This window comes from Cydia pomonella, chromosome 18, assembly GCF_033807575.1.
Source record: "Cydia pomonella isolate Wapato2018A chromosome 18, ilCydPomo1, whole genome shotgun sequence".
NCBI classification, from domain to species: Eukaryota; Metazoa; Arthropoda; class Insecta; order Lepidoptera; family Tortricidae; genus Cydia; species Cydia pomonella.
The window spans coordinates 16,886,539-16,898,720 of record NC_084720.1 but is presented as its reverse complement, the minus strand read 5'-3'; the positions used below and the strand labels follow the sequence as shown (position 1 = coordinate 16,898,720).

Below are 12,182 nucleotides of genomic sequence, written 5' to 3'. Positions count from 1 at the left end.
TTAAACTCAAGTTTTCCTAAAAAAACGACCGTCTTTATGTGTAACTTTAGCGATAAGATATCATAAAACTTCGAATGTCGATTTTTTTTAGGAAAAAATGAGTTTTAGCCGATATAACAAAACACGTGTTCATTATTTTTTTGCTGCTTTCAAACATATACTCAAACCAGCCATTAACTAGCAAGTTGCTTGAGCATCACTTTCTATAGGAGTTAGAAGATTTAGTAACTTTTTAGTACTTTGGAGGACAATTTCTCCCAATGGGCAGCTAAAAAAAAATACGTGTCCGTTATTTTAGACTACTCTATAACATATATAAATATAAATCAAATCGGAACCGGACAATTGGGTACCTTTCCTTGTGAATCAAAGAGTCTGAATGCCAATTGGGTCATTTTCGACCATTTTCGACTCACTGAAAACTCGCTCCTAGACATTGCAATTAGCAGGAGAGTAAGCCTGTAAACTCAAGGAGTATGACGGCCCGATTCGAACTTTAAGATACGTCAAACATTTGCTAAAGATACGATATGTCTTAGATATGTCAGTGTCAAAAGTGACGTTTCTTCAAACAAAAACGTAAAAATTACCACTGACATATCCAATCTACATCGTATCCATAGGAAATTTTTGATCTTAAATTTCGAATCGGGCCGTGAAACTGCTTTGGACGTCAGCGGCGCCGCGCCGCCCATCGCGCTGCTCGCCGCGTGCGTCCAGTCGGCGACCTAATTCAGAATAGACGGTGAGGGCAATTAAAAGGGGTTCAATTCAAATAAAAGAGCATCGATAATAAAAAAAATCATTTTAATTAAGAACCACTGAACAGCATATAATTAAGTACCACAAATGCTATATACAACACTGACATAAATGTACCTCAATGATATACAATGCATTTCACAGCATCATAGTGTTGAAAGAAAGGCAGAGGAAGTGTCGTTAAAGACTAAACTAACGAGTGTGGGGCCTGGGACCATTTATCGAACGGTATTAGTCTAATATAATTAGTGTGTTGTCATGGTAACCCATATGATTTGACAGTTAGACTAGGACTTTTAACATAAGTAGTATGGCTACCTTCCATACGTAAGGTCTAGCGGCTCTGGGATCTTGAACTATATTATGGAAGGTAGAGGCAAGGAATAGAATCTCCATAGGCCGAACTGTTGCAAAAGTGTCCAGCTGTTAGCTATAAATAATAGTTCCAAATCTCTCCAGAGTAGCGCTAGTATATGGAGATTCCATTCCTTATCTCCACCTTCCGTACATCAAATGTATCACATATCACGAATAACAAGTACCTACTGCCTAAACATAGGAAATATATTACACCATGCTCATTTCAAACATATACAGAGAGAATCATACTGTCTTTGTCTTACGCTAGTACTAGCATCCAAAAGAAAGGGATGAGTATAGTGACAAATTGGGTTGCAAAACTATAAACGCGATCATTTTTGAAGTGAAAACTTCTTTAGCGGCGCTGTGCACTTTATGTGATGGGGAAAAAAGTTTAACTCGCGACAGATCACGTGGCCGACAGATTCGACAGATTGAAAATTCGTAAGACGGACCCGTGACGTAGTCGTTGAAATTATGGTTTATGGATATGTTATGGATGGAAGTTGATTTTCCCGAGATAAACTTTTTAATGTTAAATTAATTGTAATAGTCCAGAATTGTTAATTTTTTAATGTTATATATATTGTCATGTTTGTGTACGATAGCGCAATAAATGAATATTGTATTTTACCACATATATGATAATACTTTTATACTGATAATTAAAGCAATTCGTGCAAAATTATTCCCTAACCATTCCAAAATATCAAAAATGCACAACGTTAATATTCAAGTTTTCACTTCTGCCGGCACTCCCAGAGTGCAGCCCGTTATTTTTTTTTTCAAAAAACTAGGTAGGTACCCTCTCACGACAGTTAAAATTTAAATTTGGAATGTCACTGTTTTACGGATACTATTTTAATTTTTGATATTCTGAGACATAGAGTAAGATCAAACTTGTATGAAATGATGACGTATAAATAACACTTGCACTGCGTGTGCTATCAAAATCGTTACAGACTTGTCTTGGTTTCAAGGGCGTAGCCAGCCAGTGACTTAAGGGAGGGGCTAATTGATATCGCCAGAGGCCTAGGGGGCAGACGCCGCAGAGGGACATACATTGTATTGTCTGTAATATTTGAGCTCCAGCTGCCCCCCCCCCCCCCCCCCCCCTGCTTGAACCTGTCTACGCCCGTGATTGTTCTAACTCTAAACAGGTACGTATAAGGTTATGTGGTAAAAAAAAACACAGTTTACTTTCCCCCGAGGCAAGAGAAGTGTTTTTTTTTCTCTTGTTTCAATGTTTTTCTTTTCGTCCAACCTTAGTAGTATTAGAAGTATTAAGCTAAATCTTAATTTAAGATCATATCTTAGATCTATAAGGAAGCAGCCTCCACTGTGACTGAATCATTTCTTGGTGGTTTTCAATCGGCTTCAGGTGGTCGCCATCTAAAAAACGTAAAGATTTTTTTTATTAAACGAATAAACGGCCCAGCCTAGTCGGGGGTGACCCTGTCTTTGAAGCAGGAAGTCCCAGGCTCCCAGGTTCCAATCCTGGTATGGGCCGGTGTGTTTATCACAAAATATTTGTTCCTGTGTTTTCGATGTTTTCTTCTTCTTCTTCGCGTTGTCCGGGTATTTTTGCCACGACTCATGGGAGCCTGGGGTCCGATTGACAACTAATCCCAAGATTTGGCGTACTAGTTTTTACGAAAGCGACTGCCATCTGACCTTCCAACCTAGAGGGTAAACTATGCCTTATTGGGATTAGTCCGATTTCCTCAGTCTGTTTTCCTTCACCTAAAAGTGACTGGTAAATATCAATTGATATTTCGTACATAAGTATAAAGTTTGTTTTTATATTATCAAGTCAACAGAGAGACATGTCAAACAACTTTGCTAGGCAACTACCAAAGAACAGCTAAGTAAAAAAGTAGGTATGTAAAGGAGGTTACATATCTTCACATCCACAATACTTTTTAGAATTTGAACAAATCTTGAAGTCCAATTCTTTGACTTAGCATGGTCAGTCTCGGTCCAAACAATGGTTTGGTAAACATGTCCGCTAATTGAAGATCAGAGGAAACTTGCTTCAAAACGAAGTCACCATTCTGTAAGCACTCTCGAATAAAGAAGTGTTTAATTCTAATATGTTTTGTCCTCTTGTGGAACTCGTAAGGCGGATTCTCGGAAAGCTTGATCGTTGATTCATTATCCACATAAATGGTTGGTTTTTCAATGAATCCAGCCAATTCCTCCAGGAGTTCTTTTAGCCATAACGCTTCTCTCGCAGTTTCAGTTAAAGCCACAAGTTCTGATTCGGTTGACGAGATTGCAACGGTTGGCTGCTTCTGGCTTTTCCACATTATGGGACCGTTGAACAGGAAAACCATCCCTGATGTTGAGTGGCCCGTAGACGAGTCGCCACCGAAATCAGCGTCACTGAAGCATATCAACTTCTTGTCCCGGCCTTTTGAAAATACCAATCCTTTGTTCACTGTACCTTTGAGATACCTAAAAATACGTTTGACTCTCATTACATCAATATTACTAGGTTTTTCCAGGTTTCTTGAGGCAACACTAACTGCATAGCTTATATCTGGCCTTGTAGCGACCATTAGGTACGCTAGAGCTCCTACGGCTTGACGATAAGGAAAAACTACATCATCATCCTCTTCGTCGTCTTTATTAACTTTAACTGCCGGGGTTGGCATTGCTTTGCAGTTATCCATTCCGAATTTATTGAGTATCTTCTCCGTGTATTTAGTTTGATTTAGCGTGATATTACCTTCTCTGGTTTTGTTAATCTCCAGTCCCAAAAAGTAAGACGCCGGTTTTGTGGTTATTTTAAATCTATTTTTTAACTCTTCTATAAATTTCCTTCCAGATGTTTCATTGACTGAAGCCACTAAACCGTCATCTACGTAAAGTGCAATTAAAACTTTATCACGCATGTACAGGCAGGGATCTTTCTTGCTTTGGGTAAAACCTGAGTTTATAAGGTATTCAGATATGCAAGCGTTCCAGCATAGTGGAGCCTGTTTAAGTCCGTACAAACTTCTTTTAAGTTTGCAAACTTTATTTGTACCATCAGTGAATCCTTCTGGTTGCTTCATGAATATGTCTTCTTTGACATCACCATTCAAGAATGCAGTAGATACATCAAATTGTTGAAGAACTAGGTTTTCTTGAGCTGCCATCCCTAAAACAGCTCTTATGGTACTGAGGCGGGCGACTGGGCTAAAGGTCTTTTGGTAATCGATGCCTGGTTTTTGCGTGAAACCTTTTACCACCAGCCTGGCCTTGTAACGTTCAATAGTGCCATCTGGATTGTTTTTAATTTTGTAGACCCATTTGCACGAAAGAGGTTTGCGGTTTTTGGGCGGACCAACTAGTTCCCAAGTTCGCATTTCATCCAGCGACTGCATTTCACTTTGCATGGCCTCTAACCATTTGGCTTTATCTTTGCTTATCATAGCATCTTTAAATGTTTGAGGTTCTGTTTCGTTATCCATATTTATAGCTGCCAAAACATAATCCTCTAATATTTTTGGCGTTTCTATGCGCGATCTATCACGAAGATCGTATGTCCTCCGTACTTCTACTTCCTCTGGTGCATGGATTGATGCATCGACATCCGAAACAGGTTCTGGTTCTGCTTCATGATATACCACATTATCATCTGCCTCGTTGTCTAATCCATTTACATTTTCTCCGTTCTCGTCGATCTCAACGGTCTCGTAAAATGGTTCGTTTTCATTCAGGTCATCAGGATTTTCTGTGGTATGGTCATAATTTTCGAAGTCATAGAATAACTCGTACTTGTTTTGTCCATGATTAGGTGAGAGGTAAGGAAAATCTTGCCCATTTTCGTAGAACATTTTGTTGAGAATACGAACATCTTTGGATATTATTGTTCGCTTCTTTGACGGAACATAGATTCTGAACGCTTTGGAAACTTCAGAATAGCCTGCGAACATTCCAGGTAATGCCTTAGGAGAAAATTTGCTCTCACGTTTTCCTTTCTTTAGGACAAAGGCTTTAGCACCAAAGATATATAGATGGTGTACACAGGGTTTCCTTCCTACCCATCTTTCAAATGGTGTTTGGTTATCGATACTTTGATTTATGCTCCGGTTAGACAAATAATTTGCTGTATATACTGCGTCTGCCCATAGACACATGGGGGCTTTAGATTCCAACATCATGCATCTCGCTTTTTCGATTAGAGTTCTATTTTTTCTTTCGGCAATGCCGTTCTGGTGAGCAGTATATGGAGCGGATAACCTTCTTGCTATACCATGTCTCTTTAAAAATGAGTCGAATTTTTGGTTCCTGTATTCTGTACCATTATCGCTCTGTAGGCATTTTATTTTATTTCCTGTGAAGTTCTCGACTTCTGCTTTATATTCTTCAAATTTCTGCAGCACTTCGCTTTTGTTTTTGATGAAATATACTCGGCAATATCTACTATAGTCATCGATGAAAGTTACTATATACTTATTGCCGTTCAGCGAAGGCTGTTTAAACGGACCGCAGACGTCACTATGGACGATTTCAAGACGTTGAGTCGTACGTGATACTTTCTTATCACTTGGCTTGCTGGGAGTTCTGGTCAGTTTTCCTTGTATGCATATTTCGCATTCTGCCAAAGAACTATTACTGTCAAAATTTAATCCAACCAGGCTTTCATTCTTTAAGGCTAACTTCAGGTCCTTTTCATTCATGTGTCCCATTTTGCAGTGCCATTTCATGATATCTGTAGACTCATCTTGTTTTCGATCATTATCAGCATTATCATCAGATTCTGCAGCATTGTTGGCTCTAGCAACATTATTGTTTTTAGTTTTCAAATAATATAGGCCATCATCGTCTCTGATTGCTTGCATTTGTACTCTTCGCTTGTGATCTTTAATTATTGCTTTTGTCTTTGTAAATAAAACAGTTAATCCCTTATCAGTAATTTTTCCAACAGATAGGAGGTTAACGCACAGGCTTGGTACATAAAGTGCATCAGTTAAAGCAATTTTTCCTTCTTTAATTTCAATCAAAGCAGGCCCAGATCCTTTTATTTTTGCAGTTTGGTCTTTTGACGCCAATCTTAATGTTTTTGAAGTATTTTTAATATTGGTAAAGGGCTTGTCCGAATATGTCATGTGTGATGTGCAACCACTGTCTAGAATCCAACTAGCTTTTGTTTTTTCATTCATTAAGTAGCAACTGTAGAGGTTCGTTTCGCTTTTAGGTTTGCTGAAACTGTTCTTAGGTTTTCTTTTTTTTCTTGCTAGTATTATTTTTATTTTTCGACCAGCATTTTGTAGTATCGTGGCCTTTCTTTTTACAGATCTTGCAAAACGCGTAGAATGCTTCTTCAGTGCTGTTGGAGTTGCTAGTGCTGGGGATATCTCGTCGACGAGCATCACTCTCTTCGATTATTTTGATTTTAAGCTTTTCAGGATCAGGCAGTGAGTCTTGAGACTCTATAGCTGTTCTAAAATTCTCGTAATCGGAAGAAAGGCTGTAAAGCATCATAATTGAAAGCAAGTCACTGTTGATGTCGATTTCCATCTCTTTTAATTTATCAACTGTGTCCATTATTTTCTTTAGGTGCTCTCGTACGTCTTCACCTTCTTCGAGTTTCGCTAGTAGCAATTGTTTTAAGAGAGTTGCCTTCCTGGCAGGACCCTTACTCGCATATATAGATTCGAGGGTGGTCCAGACATCTTTCGCAAATTTGCAGTTTTTTACTTGTCTAAGCTCTGACGGTGCTATTAATAGCATTAATTCTGACTTCGCCAGTTCGTCTTCGTCGAGTTCGGATTGTGTTGCATCTGCTTTAGGAGTTTCCGATACATGTTTCCATAATTTGTTTTTAATTAAATACGCCTTGGCGTGTATGCGCCATGTATCATAATTTTCCTTGTCTAGGGCTTCTAAGCCCACTTTAATACGTATAGTTGACATACCCTTTTTTTTTCTCGTATTTCCGTTTTCGTGGAGATTTTACATTTCTCTTTTTCGCTCTGCTACCATATAAAGTTTGTTTTTATATTATCAAGTCAACAGAGAGACATGTCAAACAACTTTGCTAGGCAACTACCAAAGAACAGCTAAGTAAAAAAGTAGGTATGTAAAGGAGGTTACATATCTTCACAATAAGTTCCGAAAAACTCATTGGTACGCACCGGGGTTTGAACCTGTGAGAAAAGTATTGCGAATGAATGTGGATGGAAGTAACGGGAAAGGGAAACCGAGGAAAGGGTGGATGGACTGTGTGACATGATATGAAACGAAAGCAAGTAAAAGATGAGATGACGGGCGGCAGAGAGTAGAAAGAAAAAGACATGCTGCGCCAACCGCAAATGAATTGGATAAGGACAGGCGAATAATATTTATTCACTTTATTGCACATAAACAGGTTTACATAAAACAGGGCGGAACTTATCCCTAAAAGGGATCTGTACCATCTAACCTTTGAGAAAATGCAAAAAGAAGAAGAAAATGCAGGTGAAAGGCAATTTAGTATGAACAATAGCAATATAAGAGTTTTGGATACACATAAAGTAGGACAAGAGCAATAATTAATAATAAAATAAACAGTAGAAAATCAGTAGTATGAATACGCAAACTGTAAACATATACATAAACCTATGAATGATGATATTGAATATTGATGATGATATAACTAGTACTAGTACCTATGGAGTGTGGAATTAAGAGGAGTGGCATCTCTTATGGTAGAACTGTTGCAAAAGTGTCCAGCTGTCAGCTATAAATAATAGTTCCAAATCTCTCCAGAGTAGCGCTAGAGTAGCTAAGAACCTAGGCGTTATTGACGGAGTGAATTGCGCTGTCTATGATTCGATTTTTTGTTCAAGTACTCTAGGTATTGTAGCGCCACCTATTTAAAGTTTTTTATGACACTTTTGGGTACATGGATATTTCGTTCCTTATCTCCACCTTCCGTAGTAGTACCTATAGTTGGTGTCATACACGATGACGTGCAGATTTGTCAAATCTAAACTTTAATAAGATGATAATACGAGTGAAGGCATGCGTCGTCGTGAATGACATGTTCTAGCGCCTGTGTTGGTTTTATCGTTAGATACCTTTATCAGTGATGTATTGAAGCATGGAATCGACGAATGCTCGAGCAGGTACCGCCATATTGATGTAGGGGTAGCACGCGCCTGTATTGGTCTTTGCGTTGCTGACTATGATGCCTAGAACTTCCACATTGGAGTCAACTATCCGGAAGATGGGGCCACCGCTGTAAAAGATTGATTATTTTCAAAAATAAATAAATAATATAAAATACTATTTATCTTTTTTAGATTATGTACCTGAATCCTGACTGCACGCAACAACTGCTCTGTATCATGGAAGGCGAGACGCTGTTGACATGGCCAGCGGTCACGTTTGGCTTTAAGTTCTCCAGCATATTCTCGTTGAAGTATGGGTAGCCGGCTGCCAGCACTGATTCTCCTGAAAATTAGAATATGGTGGAAAAAAATATGGTTGTATAATTTTAAGCAGACAGATGAATGTAACATCATTCGATTTTTGCTTTAAACCGTTTGTGGTCGCTCATAATTTGCATTAGGTATTCAAGAAGTGAATTATACACCAAGGGGATAAAGTGCTGTTTTATGTCACGGGCGCGATATTGAATCCTGAACATAAGAAAGCACTCAGATTTAACACCCGAGCGCAGCGAGTGTTAGTTAATTAGGTTATTAGGAATTAAGACTGAGTCCTGAGTACAGCTTTATCTCCGAGGAGTATACTCTCCTTTTGTTACCTCCTGCGAGACAATAAAAAAACTAAGGCTACTAGAAACAATATTTTATTAAAATAAATCAAAAATTAAAATGATATATAATTTGGCATTGTCGAGCAGGTAGTGTGAAAACTAATATTATCGAACTTATCGGCAAATTTAAGCAGCAGTGGGTAGCATATTATTGCTAGTAGAACCGAGCTATTTGAGCGGTAATAGTTTCGACTCGAGTGGAAAAATCAACGTTCAACTTTCAACAGCACTAGAGGACAGATAATATGATTCAAGGTTATAGGACGCGCTGGATATGAGCAACATTGTTCAGCTAAGTACATATTTTTTCCAAGTAGGTACATAATAAATTAATAACAAGTCAAAGCATTTCTGAGACCAAGACGGCAACATTACCAACTGAACGAACCTTTCTCAGAGGGCGTCTCAGCGAACACAGCAGGCAGGAGATGCGTCCAGTTTTCAGGGTTCGTGTATAGAAGAGCTAAATCGTACGCGCGATCATCGCGAGTCTTATATCGAACTATCGCTGTTTCGCTTACGCCTTGACAGTATATTGATACTTTGTGGCTTCCGTACTGTAAAAAAGAAAGATAATGTAAAAGGGAGACAAAAAAATTGAAGTAAATAATTGATCTGGCGAAGATATGGCTGATGCGGGGGCTTCCCCTGTTCCCCATAACCGCGTATGTAATGAGAATTAGGACTTACGTGTTTAACAACGTGCGCGCACGTGGCAATATGGCCGCCGCCGAGGTACACCCCCGCGCCCCACGCGCCCCCGCACCGCACCAGCACCGTCGTCTTGTCGATCCTGTCTGCAACAACTCCGCGCTAGTTATGGGCGCCTGGTACTTTAGGTACAGAAGTGCCTTTTGGAGTTAATTTTCAAATTTTTTTTTAACTTATTAATTTCACAATATAAAACATTGCTCTCTAGCCCCACTAGATACCATCACATTTTCTATCATATTATTATCTAGCTCCACAAGACAATCGTGTATCCAAGTATCAAAAGAAGCAAAGCAAAATTGGGTACAAAATCGATCTAGATTCACCATCATCCGTCGGATAGGGCATAAGTATGGCGTCCACAATAACTCTGCATGTTAAACAGCGGTAAAATACTACTGCATCTCCACTAAGCACACTCACAGAGGAGACACAATATGTCTGTATCGCTACATAAAGAAAACGTATCCCGCGAGTATTAAATAAGTCATGGAATCCAAAATGGAATCCAAGTTCCAACTCACTAAATATCTCCTGATACTGCCGACTGGGGGGCTGGCGTGGTACCGCTGGTGAAGACACCCTCAGCTTGGCGCTCAGCACTGACACCAATGGCGCCGTCAGCGTCAGCCCCACCCATTCCCCTCGCCACCATGATACGCTGCATACTACTGCGCCTATCAATTCTTTGCTGCAAAAAACAAAGATTATAAATAATATATTATAAAAAAAAAGCTTCACTTCACTAAATGCCGCTTTTCGAGAGAAAATGCAGGAATTACCTAACTAATAAGAAAAATCACTGTCTATAACAATTGAAATGTTCCGCTGATTTCTTGTTGACCTGATTTTAAGAGAACTAATTGTGAAAACGATTTGAACTGTTTCATTTTGAATTTTAAACGTTTTATGGGAGAATTAGAGCATGGCTCATGATTATGATAGTGCGTTGATTGCCCACTTCTAATCCAAAAAGAAAACTATGTTTCTTTGCCAAAAGGCTTTGTCAAAAGTAGACAGTCACAAAGACGCAGTAAAGAACTATTTGAACGTACTTAGGTCCTTCTGTGAATACCGGGCCACCTTCAGACCCTATGGCACTCGCTGCATCAGTAAGTACCAACGATGGCTGCCGGCCCACCACACCACACCACCCCGGTCACCGCATTCAGGAACACCTTTGAACCATATATAGAACTATCCAAACATACTTGGGTCCTTCTGTGAACACCGGGCCGCCTTCAGACCCCAGCGCCGTGGCCGCGTCAGTAAGCAGGAGCGATGGTTTCCGCCCCACCACACCGCACACCGAACCACGAGTCACCGCATTCAGGAACACCTGTGGACCATTCACCAGTAGAGAGGTATCCTAAGCTGTCTCTTAGACAGGGCACTTATTATACTACGCTATAAATCGTTCCCTGTTTAAGTGGGAAGAATAGCTTTGCGATCCTAACGACATAACGGTACTTTTTCTATGAAATTCCATTTCGGGAGAAAACGGTTGATTATGATGTCGATCACTTCAGCATAATAAATTCTAAGTTTATAGGTTTCGCAATATTTTTTAATTTTCAATTTTTTTTATTGCAAATTTAGAAAAAAAGGCAGATTTATAAACCTAGTTTTCCATTGTGACAAGAATATACTTAAAAATCATGGAGAATGGAAAATATTTAGAAGTGGAAAAACTTTTTTTTTTTGTACGTGAAATTCTAATATCGCCCTATTCAGGGTGCATAGCCAACATGCCAATCGTTCGCTCCGTAAAGAACTGTTACTGTCGCACTAATAAAGAAGTGTTATAGAGAGAGACTACCGTATCGTTCGCCACAGAGCGAACAATTGGCATCCTGATGTCTAACCACCCTGGTTCCATCTTTAGGGCTCATTTATAGATCGTGTCATTCACGAAGACGCGTGCCTTGACTTGTAATGTCATGTTATTAAAGGTTAGTTTTGACAAATCTGCGCGTCATCGTGGACGACACGAACTTATTACATTGCGGTATTTGGTCCGCCGGCTGATGGATGTAACCTCAACAGTCCGCAACAACAGTCAACAGTCTCGTATGCGAGTTCGTGCGCCGTCTAAATGCGCTTTTACACTCCGCTATTCCTTGAGGCAGAGTCCCACATAACGCGCTCGTAACTTTTCTGTCTTGGGTGCCTAGCCAAGGTGACAATGGCTTGCGCTACGACAACGTAACACTTTTCACTCTATCACTCTTCCATATAATGCGATAGTGACAGTCGTGTTTCGTTCGTAGCGATAACGATTGGCAAGTTTGCTACATACCCTGGGTAGATTAACGACCATTAATGCCATTAATGGTCCTTTCTGATGTGTAGTGACTTTCACAGTATTCACAGAATATTGAATTTCGCAGTTGATTAGATATTTAGCATGGGTTCTAGAGTTACCTCGCATCCGAAGGGTGTAGAGTGCACTTCCACGGCCGACCCTCTGTCGGGTGGCGGTTTCACCAAGTCCAGTAGCTCCGAAAGGGGCCTTAGCGTCCTAAAACCTGAAAGCAACATGTTTTAATAATGAGACAGACAGGCGGCTTGCCTAGCTTCTAGAGCCTAGCGA

At 39.7% G+C, this 12,182-nt stretch overlaps 1 protein-coding gene across 4 annotated transcripts in view; it reads right to left on the bottom strand.

Annotated features, from left to right (window-relative positions):
• Nucleotides 1–2,236: 2,236 nt before the first annotated feature.
• Nucleotides 2,237–12,182, bottom strand: part of LOC133527434 (peroxisomal leader peptide-processing protease-like) — a 38,702-nt gene continuing 28,756 nt past the window's right edge. For all 4 annotated transcript variants that reach the window (XM_061864445.1, XM_061864446.1, XM_061864447.1 and 1 more), the window contains 8 exons: nucleotides 12,014–12,117; nucleotides 10,801–10,928; nucleotides 10,114–10,280; nucleotides 9,569–9,675; nucleotides 9,267–9,435; nucleotides 8,409–8,550; nucleotides 8,175–8,335; nucleotides 2,237–2,514 (listed from right to left, as the gene is read on the bottom strand). In XM_061864445.1, coding sequence (XP_061720429.1) covers nucleotides 2,429–2,514; nucleotides 8,175–8,335; nucleotides 8,409–8,550; nucleotides 9,267–9,435; nucleotides 9,569–9,675; nucleotides 10,114–10,280; nucleotides 10,801–10,928; nucleotides 12,014–12,117 — 1,064 coding nt within the window. In that variant the 3' untranslated portion in view covers nucleotides 2,237–2,428. The remainder of the gene's footprint in view (nucleotides 2,515–8,174; nucleotides 8,336–8,408; nucleotides 8,551–9,266; nucleotides 9,436–9,568; nucleotides 9,676–10,113; nucleotides 10,281–10,800; nucleotides 10,929–12,013; nucleotides 12,118–12,182) is intronic.